This window comes from Acomys russatus, chromosome 2 (genome assembly GCF_903995435.1).
Source record: "Acomys russatus chromosome 2, mAcoRus1.1, whole genome shotgun sequence".
NCBI lineage: Eukaryota > Metazoa > Chordata > Mammalia > Rodentia > Muridae > Acomys > Acomys russatus.
The window spans coordinates 28,998,870-29,016,828 of record NC_067138.1 but is presented as its reverse complement, the minus strand read 5'-3'; the positions used below and the strand labels follow the sequence as shown (position 1 = coordinate 29,016,828).

At 44.1% G+C, this 17,959-nt stretch overlaps 1 protein-coding gene and 1 non-coding gene across 5 annotated transcripts in view; one reads left to right on the top strand and one right to left on the bottom strand.

The window, feature by feature from the left end:
* Positions 1 to 383: 383 nt before the first annotated feature.
* LOC127207925 (small nucleolar RNA SNORA17) lies at positions 384 to 510 on the top strand. Its single transcript, XR_007833037.1, has one exon. It is a non-coding gene; the product is annotated as a small nucleolar RNA SNORA17 (small nucleolar RNA).
* A 3,601-nt stretch (positions 511 to 4,111) lies between these two features.
* Lyn (LYN proto-oncogene, Src family tyrosine kinase) overlaps positions 4,112 to 17,959 on the bottom strand; it is a 116,259-nt gene continuing 102,411 nt past the window's right edge. For all 4 annotated transcript variants that reach the window (XM_051159695.1, XM_051159705.1, XM_051159680.1 and 1 more), the window contains exons 11-13: positions 16,601 to 16,754; positions 13,839 to 13,970; positions 4,112 to 5,539 (exon numbers count right to left, since the gene is read on the bottom strand). In XM_051159695.1, the coding sequence (XP_051015652.1) occupies positions 5,337 to 5,539; positions 13,839 to 13,970; positions 16,601 to 16,754 (489 nt within the window). In that variant the 3' untranslated portion in view covers positions 4,112 to 5,336. The remainder of the gene's footprint in view (positions 5,540 to 13,838; positions 13,971 to 16,600; positions 16,755 to 17,959) is intronic.

Genomic DNA, 17,959 nt, shown 5'->3' with positions numbered 1-17,959 from the left:
ACATGGCTAACTCAGATGGGTTTTGAGCATCTGCCGTCTGGTGTCCCCCAGAGCCCAGGATGGCACTGACACTCAAGCACTTGCATCCCTCAAGCTGCTGAGGAACAGGTCACGTCTCATCCACAGTTCTGAAGTCCCCAAACCCTCAAACAAAAAGATTGTCAGGAAGTCACCTGGTGGTAAAAGCAGTTCTCACTCTGCTTATAGGGACATATTCTGAATATCTAGGGACTTCCTCCCTCCCCCCCCCCCCCCCCGATATGTTTTATTTGATTAAAAGTTTGCTACTGTTTACTAAGGTTTTTACCAGTAAACATTCAGCATATGAATTGTATTAAACCTTCCAAAAAAAAAAAAGCAACAACAACAAAAACTCCCAACCTGCTGCCCCTAGGTACGTCGCAGGAGTGGCTGCTGTGTCACATGTATGCCAGTAGATGGCAGAGAGAAGAGGGGCTATGTCTACACTCCCTTCTGACCCGTGAACACCTGAATGGTAACCGGCACAGGAAAAAGGTGAGCCTGAGACAAGCACCAGTCCAGCGTCCTGCAGGCCCAGACAAGCTGCCAGGTCAGGGAGAGAGCCTGTGGGCGGACCAGGTCAGATACTTCTCAAGCACAGATCCAGGACTTTGAATCGGCCTATTCCAACATCCCCCCGTGGATGAACTGCTGAGATGCAGGAAGGGACTGGTCCTACAGATCCAAAGCGACAGGATCTCCATGACACAGGGCAACAACAGGATATCTGAAGGGAGTTCCGGTGAGATTCCAGAACTGATAAGAGTAGCAGAAGCCAGAGGCCTCATACCAGACCAATGATTCATTGCAGTGAACATTTGCAAGCAAAGAAATGTGGACAAAAGGTTATACCGTGGGACGCACTATGGCGCACTACCGTGGGACGCACTATGGCGCACTACAGCCTCCACAAGATCTTTTTTTTTCCCCCTCTGTTGGGAGGGAGGTCGCAAGGGTGGAGGGTGGGTATGAGGGGAGAGGGACATGAGTAGGATTGAGATGCATTATATGAAACTCACAAGGAACCAATGAAAAGTTAAAAATCCAACAACTCGAAATTGAAAATCCACATGACTTCAAGGGCAGCAGCTAAGGGATAAGGCTAAAGTGACTAGAACTTACAGTTACCCTTCTGGCTTTCTGATGTGGCAGCTCCTCAGGGGCAAATAAGCTCTATATTATCACTATTGTTTGAAATTTAGATTATTCCTGTTGTCTTTCCAACAACCTAGAGATGAATGCGGTGGGGATTGCTACTGTCGTTTCCACACTCAAGGAAGTGCGACCACACTGTGACCATCTCAGGAACTCTGAGATACTTTTAACATGCCTATCTGAAGTACGTAACAGACTCCTAAGGGCACAGGAAACAGGGTCAGTGGGGTCACTTGTGGCCTGTTGATGCATGCCTGAGTACAGGGTTACATCTCTGTAACCTACAAAGGGTGGGAGAAGACAACACAGTGCTGTCCTCTGTCTTCGACATGCAAATATGGTGCTTGCTCATACACACACACACACACACACACACACACCAAAGCACAGGAAACTAGGTTGGAAAGCTTTCCATATAGTGGTTTAGAACTTGCTGAAACAAAATGGTATCAGTTTTAATACAGTCTCCCTCATAAAATGGATCAAAAAGTTATTATCAAAAAGTTTCATTTTAAAGCTATAATTCCAACAAATTGTGTTTTAAAAGTGTGTGGGTGAGATTAATCTTACACAACATTTTAATTAACTTTGAGACAGAGTCTTGGTATGTAGCTATGGTGGTTTAAATACAATGGCCTCATAGTCCCATATAGGAAGGGCACTCATAAAAGAGAGGTGTGGCCTTGGAGTAGGCGCAGCTTTATTGGAGGAAACGTGTCACTAGGGGCAGGCTTTGAGGTTTTAGAAGCTCAACCCAAGCCCAGTGGCTCACTCTTCCTTCCTGCTGCCCCAGGATCCAGATGTAGACCTCTCAGCTACCTCTCCAGCACCATGTCTGCCTGTGCTCTACCGTGCTTCTACCATGATGATAATGGACTAAACCTCCGAACTATAAGCCAGCCCCAACCAAATGCTTTCATTTAAAAGAGCTGCCATGGTCACAGAGTCTTTTCACAGTAATAAAACTCTAACATAGTTGCCTAGGTTAGTCTCAAACCATAGTTTGTGTGACATTTTGTATACACAAAGTATTACCTAGTGAAATTTCTCCTCACATCTATGTGGACTTTAGCAGATTATTTGGAAATGTGTTCTTGGCAATGAAAACACTCAACTGAATCAGGGCTAAACTCCTGTGAAATTTCTTGATCTTATAAGGTTTTATAAATTTAATAAAAATTGATTTATAAGGCAGCTATTCCTGGTGGCCTTGAGGTTGGAATTAAGTCTTCTCTTTTTATCTCACCAAGAAACAAGGAAAGCAAGCAAACAAGCAAGCAAATAAACAGAGCCCCAGTTTGGTCCTTCAGTGTTAAATGCACCAATCCTTTAATCATAAAATTGAATCTTTCAGGAATCTCAGAGCTGTTGTGTGCACTGGAAAAACTTTTTGTAAAGTGCCAAAGTTTTTTGTTTTTTGCTTTTTAAAAAAAGCCTTGCATAAAAGTCTGGTGAGGTTAGAATCAACATTTCCTTTAGCAAAAGTACCAAGGCTTGCCTGCTCTTAATCTAAAAGGTTTATGCAGTAAAAATGTGAAGTTGTCCACCTACTGGGCAAAAGGAGAGAAGAAAGGAAGCCACCAGGAGGTGAGAAAGCAGTGCCACCTGAGTTGAGAAGAGGGGAGATCATTTCCAAAGCCAAGCTGTGGTGAAAACAGGAGAGCTGGCAGCAAGCAGGAGGATGAGCATTTATTTCATTTAATTCAGCTGAATTGTACGGGGCATTTCCCATTGCTAACATCTTAGCAGCTGTGGCTCTTGACATCTATAATAGGGTTGAGGATGGAAATGAGATTATAACCTCAATTCTTTCTTTGCTGTGGATGTAACCACTATGGAAATATAGAAAAAGTGGCCACTCCTTTTGCTATTGTTTGTCTTTTAGTCCCCCTCTCTCTCTGTGTATGTGTATGGTGTGTGTGTATATTTATGTATACATGTATGTATATTTATATGTATATATGTATGTACACACACACACATATACCCTATGGATGTGTGTATGTGTGTGTATATATATAAAACCTATGGATGTCTATTTGTGTGATGTGTGTGCATATGATGTGATGTGTGTGTACAGCTGTGTGTGCACATGTGTGTGGTCAGAGGACAAGCTCAGGTATCGGTCTAACGGGTCTTCACCTTTATCTTTTGAGTCAAGGTCTCTTCTTTTCTGGGTCATATGCCAGGCTAGCTGGACTACAAGCTTCTGGGACTCTCCTGTGTTTGGCTCCCATCTCCTAGCAGGAACATTGGAATTGCAGGCTATGCCTTCCTTTTACACACAGGCCTGGGGATGTGAATGCAGGTCATCAGCCTTGCTTAGCAAGCATTAGCCCACTCCCACCCAGTACGCCTGATGGCTCCTGATGACATGAGCGTGTGGAAGAAAGGATTAGATACTCAATAGAGGGGGACAAGTGGAAAATGGAAGGACGACTAAAAGAAGTAAGACAAGGTGAAGATTAATCCTTAGCAACTTTTTAGAGTTTTGTTTTAGCTTTAAGGATTCTCCACACTTCGTTTCCATGAAATAAATCGACAACGCAGGTGAGTTCTAAAGTGAGTGTGTGAGCATTGGGTAGGCCACGGTGTTAGAAAACCTGCTATTGTAACTTAAGTTACTAAATGGGCACATGCAGTGTTTGTAAATAGGACATTTAGAGATGAAGGGCTTTAGAATACTTTGAAAGGACGTTATTTTAAAAATTAGGAAAAAGACAAATTTAAAGTTTAAGGAAAAATAGAATATTAAATTTCTTCCCATAGGCATCCAGAGACTGAAATAAACATACACACTACAATTTTAATGGTGTCTGCAAAGCTTGTTACGAAACAGACCCTTGGGCATCCAGGCCATCAGCTCCTCAGACTTCCCAGCCATGGAGGTGGAGCCTCCGCACGCTCATGCCTATAGTGTGACGTACAGAATGTCTCCTCTCCCGTTTCTCACCAACTGGCTCTTGTTTATACACTGACAAGAGTTGACGATCTGATACACAAGACAAAAATCTCAAGAGGTTATTGAGTGTATTAAAATAAAATCAAAAATAGAAATATTAAGTATGTACACAATAGCCTAAATGAAATGGGGGCAGACATAACGATTTTCAGTTGGAGTTTGCAGTAGAAAACCCAGGCGACAGCTCTGGTCTCCAGCAGTTTCTCCATGGTTGCCTCCTTCCTACCTAGGTGTAAATAGTCTCACACACGCCTTACACAATTTAGAAAAAAGGTTACTGAATCATGAAAATAGCCCCTAATATGGCATTTTAACTTCTTAGAGTACAACTAAAATATATGATTTATAAATGTTCAAGTCACTTGAGGCAATGAAAGAAATGCTTTGCATTTTTGGAAGGCCTTGTAAGGTACTGGCAGATTAGACGTTTACAGTTCTCCCAAAGGACACCATCAAACAGCCTTTAGAGAATCTTGTAATTGAAATGCCCGGACCATTAGAAACATTCTTCCATGGGGCAGAGGTCCGCGGAGAGGTCTGGGTGGCAGTGCAGCTCCAAAGGACTTCAGTTCAGCAGTGGTTGTTCTGTGTGCCCATATACCACACTCCGGCCTGACAGGCACAAGCTGCCTCCTGTCCAGCCATCTTACCACAGAGGAGAATGTTTGACAGTCTCAGAAAGGGGGTAGGGTGGGAGGTGGGGAGTAATCAAATCTCCAAAGCAAAAAAAAAAAAAAAAGGTTCAAATTTAGAAAAGACATTTTAAAGCTCGTGGCTTCACCTGTAAAAATCTAACAGGCTGGATTAGTAGTTTGTTTTTTTTTTTTTTTTTAAAGTGAGCGAAAGCATTGCCAGGGTAAAGGATCATCTGCCGTGCACAGGGTTATTTTTGCTAAGTGAGTTTAGTCCTTGCTGCATCTGGGAATGTGTTGCAACAGTCTCTGAACCTGAGTCACTAAGCCCATGTAGATCAGTGTGGCACATATTGGAGAGAGGAGGTGTTCGTATTCTGACTGTGGTCCCGCTGAGCAGTGACCGCACATTTAAGAAACAGTATCCCAAGTCCAGGGTGTTCTTCCTGAGTTGATTCATCCTGTCCACCAGGAACCAGGAACACAGTGGGTCCTGGCACGAGATGATTAGCTGCACCCAAAGGCTGCTTTTCCTACTAACTACAGAGGGTAGGTCTCGGTGCCCACTAGGGTTGCTGCTGATACTGCCCTTCCGTGGCAGTGTAGAAATCATCCAGGACGCTCTGTAAGTAGTCAAACGTTGGCCTCTCCTCCGCCTTCTCTTTCCAACACATTTTCATGATGTCATATAGCTCATCTGGGCAGTTCTCCATGCGCGGCATCCGGTAGCCCTGTGACAGTGCACTCATCACATCCGCGTTGGTTCTCCCTAAGGCCAAAACAAAACAAACAAACCAAGAACAGCCATGTTGAGTTTAGAAGGCCAGTTCAATGACAGACCACTTCAGGGGTTGGCTTGCTACTTGACCCGGCCTGCCAGGGTTCGACTAATGCTCAGGAGGAGAGAATTCTCCTGTATAGGGACAGACCACAAGACACGAAGGAGAGCAAGTCTTTGATCAAGCTCTCAAATTTTATTTTTCAGGTAGAAGGTTTTATAAGGCAGGGAGCAGGGAAGCATATTGCTATGACAACCCAGCTGCAGGCTATCTCAAGATACGAGGAATTCCAAGCAGGTCACAACGTTCTGCCACACCGAATATTTTGCTATCTTTATCTAATCTAACTGCTAAACTACAACAGGGTGGCTCCATCTAAGTCTTATCTTTAGTCTAACTGCTGAACAACGACACGGTCAGCTGGTTTCTGGTAAATGACAGACTGCTGGAGAAATAGGAACCTAGGCTCTGACAAGATGGCTGAACATTGGCCATATGGCCTGTCCCCAACAGCTACTGGTATCCTGCAGCTAGGACTGGGTTGGGGGTATGATCTCCCCAAATTCACAGGTTGAGGTCTTCACTGCCAGTCCCAGCCCCCGCTCCCCGCCACCGTGGGACTGAAACTGGAGCTAAGACCCGTTGTTAGTGTGCAGATGATTCTGCTGGCTGCCCTCAGGGACCTCGTAATGTCTAACAACATCACTCGCTGCCACTGCATTTGTTCTGGCTGTTCTCACTCTCTCTCCTAGATGCTCCCTTTCTCCCCCTCTCCGCTCCCCCCACACCCCACACCCTCATGGCTCATTCCTTGTCTCTACATCTTCTCCAGGCCCTCCTCTTCCCCCTCCGCCCCGATAAACCTCCTTTATACCGGATCTGTTGCATGACATAATTCCTCAGGGGGCCCCCCTTGGTATGGGCCCACCATGGTGTCCTGTCCCTGCATCGTCACTATAGATCATAACACCTGTAAAGAGGCGAATACGTTAAAATGAGCTCTGTAGGTGGGTCCTAATCCAATGTGACGGGGATCCTACTAACAAGATGTGGTGAATCACAGACATGCCGAAGTCCATGTACTGCCCAGTGGACCAGTCAGCCATCTGCTACCCAAAGCGAGAGACCTCAGGTGAAATCCATTTTGCCAACTTTTTTCCTCTTAGATTTTTTTCCCCCCAGCATCTACAACAGTATGAAATTTCTGCTGTTCAAGTCACGTGGTGGACAATGTTTTGTATGCCTTTCTCAGAAAATTAAGACAGGGAAGGAATTCTAAGCAACTCAATAAGTATATTTTAGAATGGCTATGTGTGTCAAGAAGGCGTCAATTTGCAAAAGCAAAACCAGCCCTACCTCACGAGTATCAGGGCCTGAGTTAGATCCCCCAGAAGCCACATAAAAAGCCAAGCGGGGTTGTGTGCATTTCTTTTTATGCAAACCCTGGGGGTGGTGGGGAGTGGGCAGATCTCTGGGGCTTACTACACAGCTGGCCTAGCTAACTAGGTGAATTCCAGGCTAAAGAGAGACTCTGCCTCAAACATCAGACAGCACTGAAGAATGACCCCCAATGTTGTCTTTTGGCCTCTACAAGCATGTGTATACATGGACACCTGCACTCATATACACACATGCACCGGCACACCTGTAAAGCACCCCTTCACACAAATATGCGCGCGCACACACGCTGTCAGAAGATGGTCAAAAGAATGACGCACGGTGAGCAACGCTGTAGGGAACTGTGAAGGGGATTCCAGGAAAAGAAGGCAGGGGGTCTTTTGCCTCAGATGCATTTTGTTCCCTGGATGGTTCTTGGATTTGATTTCGTGCCTCCTGTGACAAACGTTTGCATTCAATTTATAAGATATGCTTATTCTTGTTGGGTGTCAGCTTTCGTGCTTTCCCAGATATGAGTTATAGCACATGCGAGGCAATTGTATTTAAACCGGTCTGTCCTGAGAAAGCTCTGGAAAAGGGCTGCTCTGTGAATATTTTGTAGGTGCTTGCTGGCGCTTATTTACATCTTTTCCTGATAATGTTTTTTTCTGAACTCAAACAACCTTCCTTTGAGGATCGCTTTCTTTGTTGCATTCGTGTATAAGAGTCCACTGAAACTGAAGTAAGGTTGTCTGCAGCGTCAGACTGTAGTCCGCCTCATTCTTTCAGGTCCTCAGACCCCAGCTCCAGCAGACAAGATCTGCACAGGTCGGCTAAAAAGTTGACAACATACTTATGAATTGATATTTGGCTTGACTGATCTTTTCAACTAACCAACCAGCCCAAGTCACCCTTAGCTTCTCCTTTTTTGGCATGGCAGATTTTTTTTTAGCACAAAAAAAAAAAAAAAAAAAAAATCTTGCACACATCTCTTATTTTGAGACTCCCTGCTCTTCACTGGCTTTCCTTCAGAGAACACAGGTGCCAAGGAATCTTTCCTGATGTAAACCTCTGAAAATGACTGTCCCTGCCTTGGAGGAGCTCTGGTCTCTAAACGGAAAGAATCAGATAAGCTTTATAACAGTTTGTATTTTTTTCTAAAATTTCACTTATTTATTATGTTTTGCCCAAATGTATGTTCTGTGGCATCTCGTGTGTGCAGTGTCTGAGGAGATCAGAAGAGGGCATCAGATTCCCTGGGCTGGAGCTATGCACAGTTGTAAGTTACCGCGTGGTGCTGGGAGTTGTCCTCTGGAAGAGCAGTCAGCACTCTTAACCAATGACCCAGCTCTCCAGTCCCTTTCCTCCATTTGTATCTCTTGCAAGTTGTTTGCCTGGTGAGTGAACTTTTCTCAAGTCTACTTATGAAATATGGCTTCCATATGTGTTGACCGGAGTCCTCTGACTAGAAGACTTCACTTGACTCTCACCGCCCAGCCAAGGGGCAGATCGACATCAATTTCTTTCACTGGAGCTTTGGTCTCCACAAAATTATGTGACTCTGACTATTGGATACGTTTCTGAAGAAATGGCTGGTTTTACTTCTGTGTGAGGTTTTAGGGTGCTGGTGGAAGGTAACACTGAGGATGGTGTAAATAGCAATGGGTTAGGAATATCTCTTTCGCTTCCTTCCTGAAGAATCCTTGCTTGCATAAAGGTCAGATGCCCACAGAAGATAAGCTCTGTACGGTCTCCAGAGCCTCCCTGCAGATGCTTTCTTTCCTATTCTAGTATGTTCTCTTAACTCTGAGGAACACACTCAATGCTGCAGACCAAGGGCAGGCATGCTCTATCCTGCCTGGGACATCTGCTTTGATAAGAGAAGAAAGAGGAAAATAATGTGAAACCTACCTTTTTATGTGTGAGTGAACCAACACATAAAGCGAGCCATGATATGACAAGACTTATAGACGAAAGCAGAGGGGAGGCAGACTCCCACTGTACCCTAAACTCATCATTGCTGCTTAGTCTGTGCCTCAGCTGAAGAATGCAGATGCCCATTGGCTGGGGGACTCCAGCCCTTTCACATTGCATCCTTCATTGTTTCCAAAGTGCTTACTGCTAATCACCATAGATCATGGGACAGCATTCTGAGGGATGCAGAGATGGTTAACACAAGAGAGCTGTCCCCAAGCCCAGCTGGAAAGATGCTTTCACTTGGGGATGGGGGAGGTGGTATTCAGAAGCAGGAAGTGGCAGAACCTACAAGCTGGTCAAAGGAGGAAGATGTGGTACAGAGACTTAAGAAAGAAATTGGGGGTTAATGATAGGAGAGGGGACCCAGCAAGACCATAGAACACTACAGTCTATGGTACTTCTGTGCAAGGAGGTATTGGTGTGGAGAAGAACCAGAAATGTACTTTATAAGAAGGTGAACTGTCTTTGCTAAGCCTCACTTAAAGTCAAGGCAGATATTCACTGTTTTTAAGTTAAATTCACACATGGTTGGAAAAAGCCAGAGAAGACATGATGTGTCATTGTATCTTTACATGAACGTGTGTCATTTTCTTCTCTTTTCTTTTTTTAAACATTTATTTATTTTTATTTTGTGTGTATTGGTGATTGGTGTTTTGTCTGCATGTGCGTCTGTGTAAAGGCATTACAGACAGGTGTGAGCTGCCATGCAAGTGCTTGGATTTGAACCCGGTTTCTCTGGAAGAGCAGTCAGTGCTCTTAACCGCTAAGCCATATCTCCAGCCCCTAACTTGTGTCATTTTCAATCCTGTTTTCTCTTTATAAGAGTAAAGCAAAGTGAAGGTACCCTTCTCTTCTCTTCATAAAAACTGCATACAGATATAACCACAATTTTGGCTTGAAGACAAAAAAAAAAAAAAAAAAAAAAAAAAATAGGCTCTTTTGTCTCCCATCCCACTTTCCCTTATAATTCACTGCAAAAGAAATAACTGTGGAAAAAAAAAAAAAAGAACAAGAAATAGAAATGTAGATCCTGCTTTGATGACGACGCTCTGCAACATCTGGTGGTCAGAGGCAGATGTGGCCTGAACCAAGGAGAAGAAAATGGGAGCAAAGTGCCTTCAGAAAGAGATGACAGCAACAGGCACGCTGGCCCATCCCGAGACACCCTGGCAAATCTTCAGATAAAAAGCGGGAGAGGTCAGAGGCCACAGACAGCACGGTACTGGAGCCTGCCCAGCCATGCCCGCTAGCGCTGCAAACTCGGTGGGTATGGTGTGTGCTCCTGAAACTCATTCTGAGGACTGAATTGCTATTCCGAAAGTGTTGTGAAGTTGGCTCTGTATATGAGGGCTAGGCTGTTAAGCAAGATGGATGCCTTTCTCACAGGAGCCAGTGCCTGCTCTTGAGTCCCTACATTAGTCACTGGGAGAGAGCTTTTAGGAAGTGAGGCCATCCCCTCTATGGAGCTCATTCTGCAGGGGCCTACTTGCCTTTCTTCTTGCACCATGCACCGAAGCCACACACATTCCTCACTGTGTGGCAGCGAGCTCCTGAAGGCAAAGATAACGCGTCCTTTATGAATGGCCAGCGTCAGGCTTTCTGCGCTAACAACAGAGAGGAGCCAGAGCAAGCCGAATAGGGAAAGCTCCAGCAAGAGTGTGGGGAAAGGCAGGAAAAGAGGAAAAAGAGCCAGACACTGTGACATGTGTCACGCTGTGGATGGCCTTGAAGTGCTAAGACAAGTGAACCATGCCAAATAGAGGGCAGAAACTGGTTATTCTCTTTCTATGGGTCTCTGGCTTCAAGAATGGTATGAGTGGATGTCTATGGGGGCTGGGAATTGTGTGGCCAGGATAGATGGAGGAACATGCTTCATTTTATAGCTCTCTATTTCTTGATTTTTGGACCACATGATCATTTTATTTATGTTAAATAAATAAATAATTATTAAATAAATTAAATAATTTAATTAATTAATTAAAATAAATTAAATACTTGTTAAATAAAATGGGAAGTTCCCACTCTATTCAGAGTTTAACAGCACGTTTAGGACTACGAGCTGCAAATCATTTAGTGACCAAACTTCTTGAGAGCAGATTTCTTTGACAAACATGAATGGATGGGGACATGAGTGGTGATTTTTTATTAGAATGCTTGGCATCTTACTGTACATAGTTTTTCCTTTATTTTTTATTTTAGGTATATGGGTCTTTTACCTGCATGTATGTCTGGATATCATGTGTGTTCAGTGTGTCAGAGGCCAGAAGTGAGCACTGGGTCCCCTGGAACTGGAGTGACAGACAGTGGTGAGCCGCTGTGTGAGAGCTGGGAATTGATCCTGCGGTCTCTGGAAGAGCAGTCAGTGCTCTTAACTGTCGAGCCATCTCTCTAGCCTCTCATGTGCATGTATTATTTTGACAAGAATAAAACTACAATTATAAAGAATTAGAAAACTTAAGAAATTTACCAAGAAGAAATATTAATATATGTATTATCTCCTTGCTTAAAGATAATAGCATTTTGGTAAATTACACCTTCAGTTTTTTCCCCCTTTATAAATATATATTCTTTTTATACGTGGCTTTGTTATTTCCCCTCTTCTTCCTTTCTTAGTCTGTAAAAACAGTCACATAATCTATTAAAGCACTTTTAAAAGACCTTAACACATACAACCAGTACTTTCTGGGCAGTGAAGGTCTGTGCCAACTCAGTCCCAAGTGCATTCTCTCCACACCAGCTTTGTGGCACGGTGGGGATGGCTCGTGGCCAGAGTTTGCCTGTTTCTTTGTGTCTATGAATCATGTCTTCTGAGGAGCTAAGAGTGGTTTCTCTGGTCATTCCTCATGCTGTGGGCTCTTGTGGTTGTTGTACAGACTTCCTGATAGTCTCATATCCCAGCCCCCAAGAAGGGAAGGTAGTTGGGAACAGATGAAGCAATGGTTTCTGAACACTCTCTCTCTGTCTCTCTCTCTGTCTCTCTCTCTGTCTCTCTCTTTCACACACACAAACACACACACACACACAAACACACACACAAATACACATGAACACACACATAAACACATACTATGTTGTGGTGCTGATATTCTCTCTCTCTCTCTCTCTCTCTCTTCTCTCAGAATCTTTCCAAATATGAGAAATTGAGCACAATGGGCAAAGGGAAGGTCCTAGGAGGCACCTGTTCTCATTTTAGAAGCACCTTTGCCACTGGCTTGGGCCCTGTCATTTTCTTCAAGCCCCAGAGGCTTTGGTTGAATATCACATGTAACATATCACACATGATACACACCTTATTATACGTTTATCATGCATCATATATATGAATATGTAATCTTGTTCATTTGTACAGGTAGATAGTGTGTAGGCTTAGACAGATATAGGCTTAAATACAGAACGGCGTCTGTTAGTTCAGATATTGTGGATGAGTAGAAATAGTTTTTCTAATCTGTAGCAGTGTTAAATCACTAACGTCAACACCAGCTCCCCAGCTTCCACCTCATGCTGAGTGAGACAGGAAGCTCTCCTTGGGCCCCCAAGGCTCAGTTGAACAAGCCTGACCCCAAGGCCATGGCCTCTGTCACCCTCTAGTCCTGAGTCCATTGCTTCCTCTGCCGTTCTGGTGTCCTACTTTCTCATCCATAGTGTGGAGATTATCTTAAGGTTAAATAGCCTGAGTGAGTTATTGATTCATTTGTTCATGTATTTATTCATCAGATGTAAAGTCCAAATCGCACTGGCCAACTTTTTGTGGTCCAAAGCTGGCTATTCCTACTCTCAAGTCCCAAGTCTCTTTTCCTCATGCCTTTGAGCCCCTGCCACTAACAACCATGGAGTAAAGATAGCAGCTCCCTTATTTGAAAGAATTCCTGCTAGTCCATAGGCAAGCAATACTCTCCTCAGCATCGTTTCCCACCCAAGAAGCTGAGCATTATCAGCTAACCATCATTTTCTCCCACTAAGGGAAGGGGTTGAGAACCTGCATCCTTCTAGTCTTGGATTTGGCCCACATGCCCAGGTATTTCTAAATGAATAGGGGGATTAGAAACGTTAATGATTTAACTGTAATTTTCTTCTCAGAATTTTAATTTTATGTGTATGGGTATTTTGCCTACATATATGTCTATCATGTACAAACAATGCCTGCCGAGGCCAGAAGAGGGTCTCGGATCCCATGGGATTGGACTTGTAGACAGTTCTAAGCTTCCATGTGTGTGCTGGGAATCAAAGCCAGGTCGTCCGGATGAGTAGCCAGTGCTCTTACATGCTGAGCTATCTCGCCAGCCACTAAAATTTAACTTTAAATTCATCTTATCCCCCACAGTTTGACTGAAAGACACTATTAGAGAAAGTGGGAATTAGAGAGGAACCTTCTCCATATCAATACAGACTCTGGGGAAAGGTGAGGCAGGTAGAAGCTGGCACAGTGGAATTCAGGTGTGGATCTTGAGCAATGTCCCTGGTGACAAAGATCAGAAGAGTCTTTCACTGCTGAACAGTAGCAGGCGCCTCCTGAAGAGGGAGGGAGGGAGGCTACACCCTGCTCACCACCTCAGTCCTCATGTCAAACAGAAGACACTGAAGACCCTGGTTTCATTTTCTTTTCTTTTCTTTTCTTTTTTTTTTTTTTTTTTTTTGACCCTGGTTTCTTGTTCATTTTTCTGTTCCACCTGGAGCCATGCCTTGGCAGAGGGGCGTCATTTAAACACCCAGTGCAGTGCCAAGTGCAGACAAGATAGCCAGTGGTGGACTCAGCAAAAGAAGAGTCAAGTAAAGGTAAAAAAAGCATCTAAGCATCTCTTAGCAAGATTAACACGAAAGATAATGGCCCCAAGCTCTACCAGAAGCACTAGGTGTGGGTAGATGAGGTTATTGCCTTCAGGGTGCTTGGTTCTTCCCTCACACACAACACTTGAGTGGGAAATATGTAAGCCATACCTGGGTAGGGAATTTTCCCATAGGTGACGATCTCATACAGGAGAATTCCGAAGGACCACACGTCAGACTTGATAGTAAAGCAGCCAAAATTGATGGCCTCTGGGGCTGTCCACTTGATGGGGAACTTAGCACCTGAGGAGGAAGACACGGGCTCTTACTTAGAGCTCAAGCTAAAGGTTCATGGGTAATTCCTTCCTTTGAGTTCTCAGAAATTCAAGCTATTTATTTGGAATAGAAAAGATACAACCTCACATTCATCTTCCTCTTTCATGTGTTTCCCTTTTGGGCCCTTCCTTCCTTAGAAGCAGTTTCCTCTGGAACCTCTAGGGGGCACTGTAACTGTCCTAACTTTAAACACAAAAGGACATGGTGTGCAATGCGTCACCCTTTTCCTTATACAGGTTGCCTTTTAAAAGTGCTGAAATTTTACCTAGAGTTGGTCATGCTGTGTGTACCTGTAGTCTCAGCTGAAGCAGGCAGGAGGATCTCTTGATCTGAAAAGTTTAAAACTAACCTGAATAGCAAAGGAGGACCTCATCTCAAAAGCCAAACCAAACAAACAGAACAAGCTGTCCCACCAACCTTTCTCTATCAATCAGCTCCAATTTTTCTTTAATGAGCCCATTCTAAGTTTGTATGGATATATCTTTTATTTCATTAAAATTTACCTATTTAACTTTTAGTGCTGGGGATCAGCCCCTGGTCCTCATGTATGCTAAATACACATTTGATGACTAAACTGTACCCACAGCCAGAATATGTGTGTGTGTGTGTATGCTTTTGTAGACAAATAATTCTAAGCCTGTGCCCAAGCAATTGCTACTGCTGCTCCAAATGACATGTTCCCTTCTTCCACTGACAAATCATATTAAATGCTCAGGACTGAGAACAGCTGTCTACTTAGAATGAGAGAGTGATGGAATGAGTTTCATGTGAGTTGCCTGGAGGTGGAAGGACCAGGAACAGGCAGACGTAGCCCGGGGAAACACACAGGGTCCCTTGAGGAAAGCAAGACCTGGCATAGACTGTCACTCCAGCATCGTGGAACCACTAAGTGTTCATAGCCCATCACTTGAAAACATTACTACATCTTTGCATGAGGTTTCTTTTTCAGTGCCTTACTAAAACTGGAAGTCCCTACAAGGACAATAAAGACACTGGGCGAACCCCGTTGCGTGTTGGGCAGTATCGCTGACTCCTGCATTATCTCCTGACTGCCTGAAGCAGTGGGTAGGACTGGGACCATCTCAATGTTACCACTTTCTTTTTTTTTTTAATTTTTAAAAAAAGTATTAATTTATTCAGATTACAACTCAATTGCCATCCCATCACTTGTATCCTCTCATTCCTCCCTCCCTCCTACTTTCACCCTATTTCCCTCCCCTAGGTCTATGACCGAGGAGGACCTCCTACCCCACTGTATGGTCACAGACTATCAAGTCTCATCTTGGTAGCCTGTTTATTCTTTTTTTGAGTGCCACCAGGCCTCCCCACCAAGGGGAGGTGGTCCTAGAAGCCTACAAGAAGAACATCATGATGGGTGGATCGGGGACCAAGGGGGCTCTGCTCAAACTATTGCATTAGCCAAGGAAAATGCAATAGTAAACATTGAACCCCTACTCTGATCTGCCCAATGGACAGGACATTCTCCACAGTTATGTGGAGAGTGGGGACTGACTTTGAAATGTTACCACTTTCTGTTTGGCATAAACCCTAACGAGTTCTTTACTGTCTTTTGTGCCTTTCTGGTATTTTTCAAAGACTCAGTGCTTGTTGGTGTCAACAAACCAGGGGATTCAGTTCTCGCTCGTGTACTCCGAGAGGCTGGATTCCCTGGTTTGAATCCCGGCTCAGCCCCCTACGGAGGGATCTCTAGGGCTGCAGGATCGCTGAGGTCCATCACCTGTGGTCTGCAGCCCAGAGTATATGTTGCACACACCTCTGGAGTTCTGGGAAACACATGCACTTTATTATTGGGTGAAGAAATTTGACTTACAGGGTAAACAAGGAATTCTGACCAAATTAGTCTTGTTTTAGTGTGACTAACTGAACTTTATGGCTGGGAGTGTGGTGCACATACCTGTAATGGCAGCACTTGGGAGGCTGAGGCAGCAGGGCTTAGAGTGAGGCAAGCCTGGGTGAGTGAGAGCCTGCTACATACAACTCAGTGGATGAGCCCTGGCTTTGCGAGCACTATAATAGTTCATTAATCCCCAGTACCAGGAAGCAAAACAAACAACCCCCACCTGTCTCAAAACCAGCAAAGAAGAAGACAGGCGCTACTGTTTATGACCTTGTGTAAGGATTAAGTGGCATTAACCAAGACAGAACTTCTTAAAAAGTAAACTACAATTGTAACACATCTTCAATATTATACTAAATAAGTATTTTTTCAAAATGATAGATTTTTGGTAAATGCTTTATTTAAAAACAAAAGTGAAATGAGACAATAAAAATAATTCAAGAGTTCTTGTTATGTAGTTTTTTTTTTCAGTTCTTTATATAGTCTACATATTAACCCTCTGCCCAATATGTAGCTAGTAATTTTCTCCCATCTCCAGACCGTTTAATCATATATGTATGGGCTACACAGGAAGACCTTGTCTTGAGAGCAGAAGCAAGGCCTATGAGACTAGGGGACCACATGGTGGAATGGGTGGTGAGAAATGGGAGGGTCTCAGGCATGGGGGTGGGGGAGGAAAGGTGCTGAAAGCTTATTATATTCTTGCACAAACAGGGTTTTCCCTAACCAGCATACCTACCTTCCCTCGCTGTGTACTCGTTATCTTCAATTACTCTGGCAAGGCCAAAGTCCGCAATTTTGCACATGAGCGACTCCGAGACGAGGACGTTGGCGGCTCGCAGGTCACGGTGAATGTAGTTCTTCCGCTCGATGTATGCCATGCCCTCTGCAATCTGCAAACAGAGTGGGCGCAGGTTTATATTTTAGGTAGGCTGTCCTGGTTGGCCATCGAGAAAAACTTAAAAATAGAAACAAACCTTGATTATTATTATTATTATTTGCGAGCGAGGGGGGAATCCTTTTATGTGCATTATTCTGATTGCTCAAGTATTTAAGACAGTGCTAAAGTCACTCTTAGAATCCTTTCTAAAATCTGTCCCCTAACATCTCTAATGATGGCAACTTAAAAAAAGACTTTTATTTTATTTTTCATTGTGTGTGTGTGTGTGTGTGTGTGTGCGTGTGTGTGTGTGTGTGTGTGTGTAAAAATTGAGTGCAGGTGTTCATGGGGGCCAGAGGGGGCATCAGATCCCCTGGAGTTAGAGTTACTGGCAGTTGTGAGCAGCCCAACACGAGTGCTGGGAACTGAACTCGGGCCCTCTGTAAGAGCGGAACATGGTCTTCATTGCTGACCATCTCTTCAGCTCCATGTCTTGTTTTTTAACTAACAATATATTTCAAAATATTTCCACATTTTCAAAACTGTGAAGGCTCTTTTTAAGCCCTGTAAAACCTGCCCATGCTGACATGCAGATGTCATCTTAGATCCTTAAGTGAGGAAACATATCCTATTCGCTGGATGTTTGTTTCCCCCAAATTCATATATTGACACCCTGACACTCAATATTGACATATTGAGATATGTTCGTTAATGTATGTTGGTAGTTGTAAAGTAATTAGGCCGGGGAGGGGGGGAGGGAGCAGGACAGACTTGGTGCCCTGACACAAGAGGCCACAGAGAGCTTCTTGGTCGCTTCCACCTTGGGTGGCCATAGCTATTAAGAAGCTGTGAAGGAGAATGGCCTGTGCCCAACCCTGAATGTGCTGCTGCCTTCCGGATGGCCTTGGAACCGTGAGAAATGGTGCCTGCTGTTTGAGCCATTCAGTCTGTGGTGTTTTGTGGTTGAAAACAGAAGGAAGACAATAGGAGTGATGCGCTAATACATTAATAAGGCACCAGGGACAGGATATGAGGGATGTGCCTGTTGGAAGATCCTTTCTGTCAGGAGCTTGCTCAGGAAGAGGCATGGTGCCAGCTCTCCAGAGCCTCTGTGCACTGTGCCTCATATACCCTGGCAAGACCACGGGTGAAGAATGAAGGATTCAAATAAACAATAGCACAAAGAGGAAGTGACTACTTTGTGCTGGTAGGAAATGT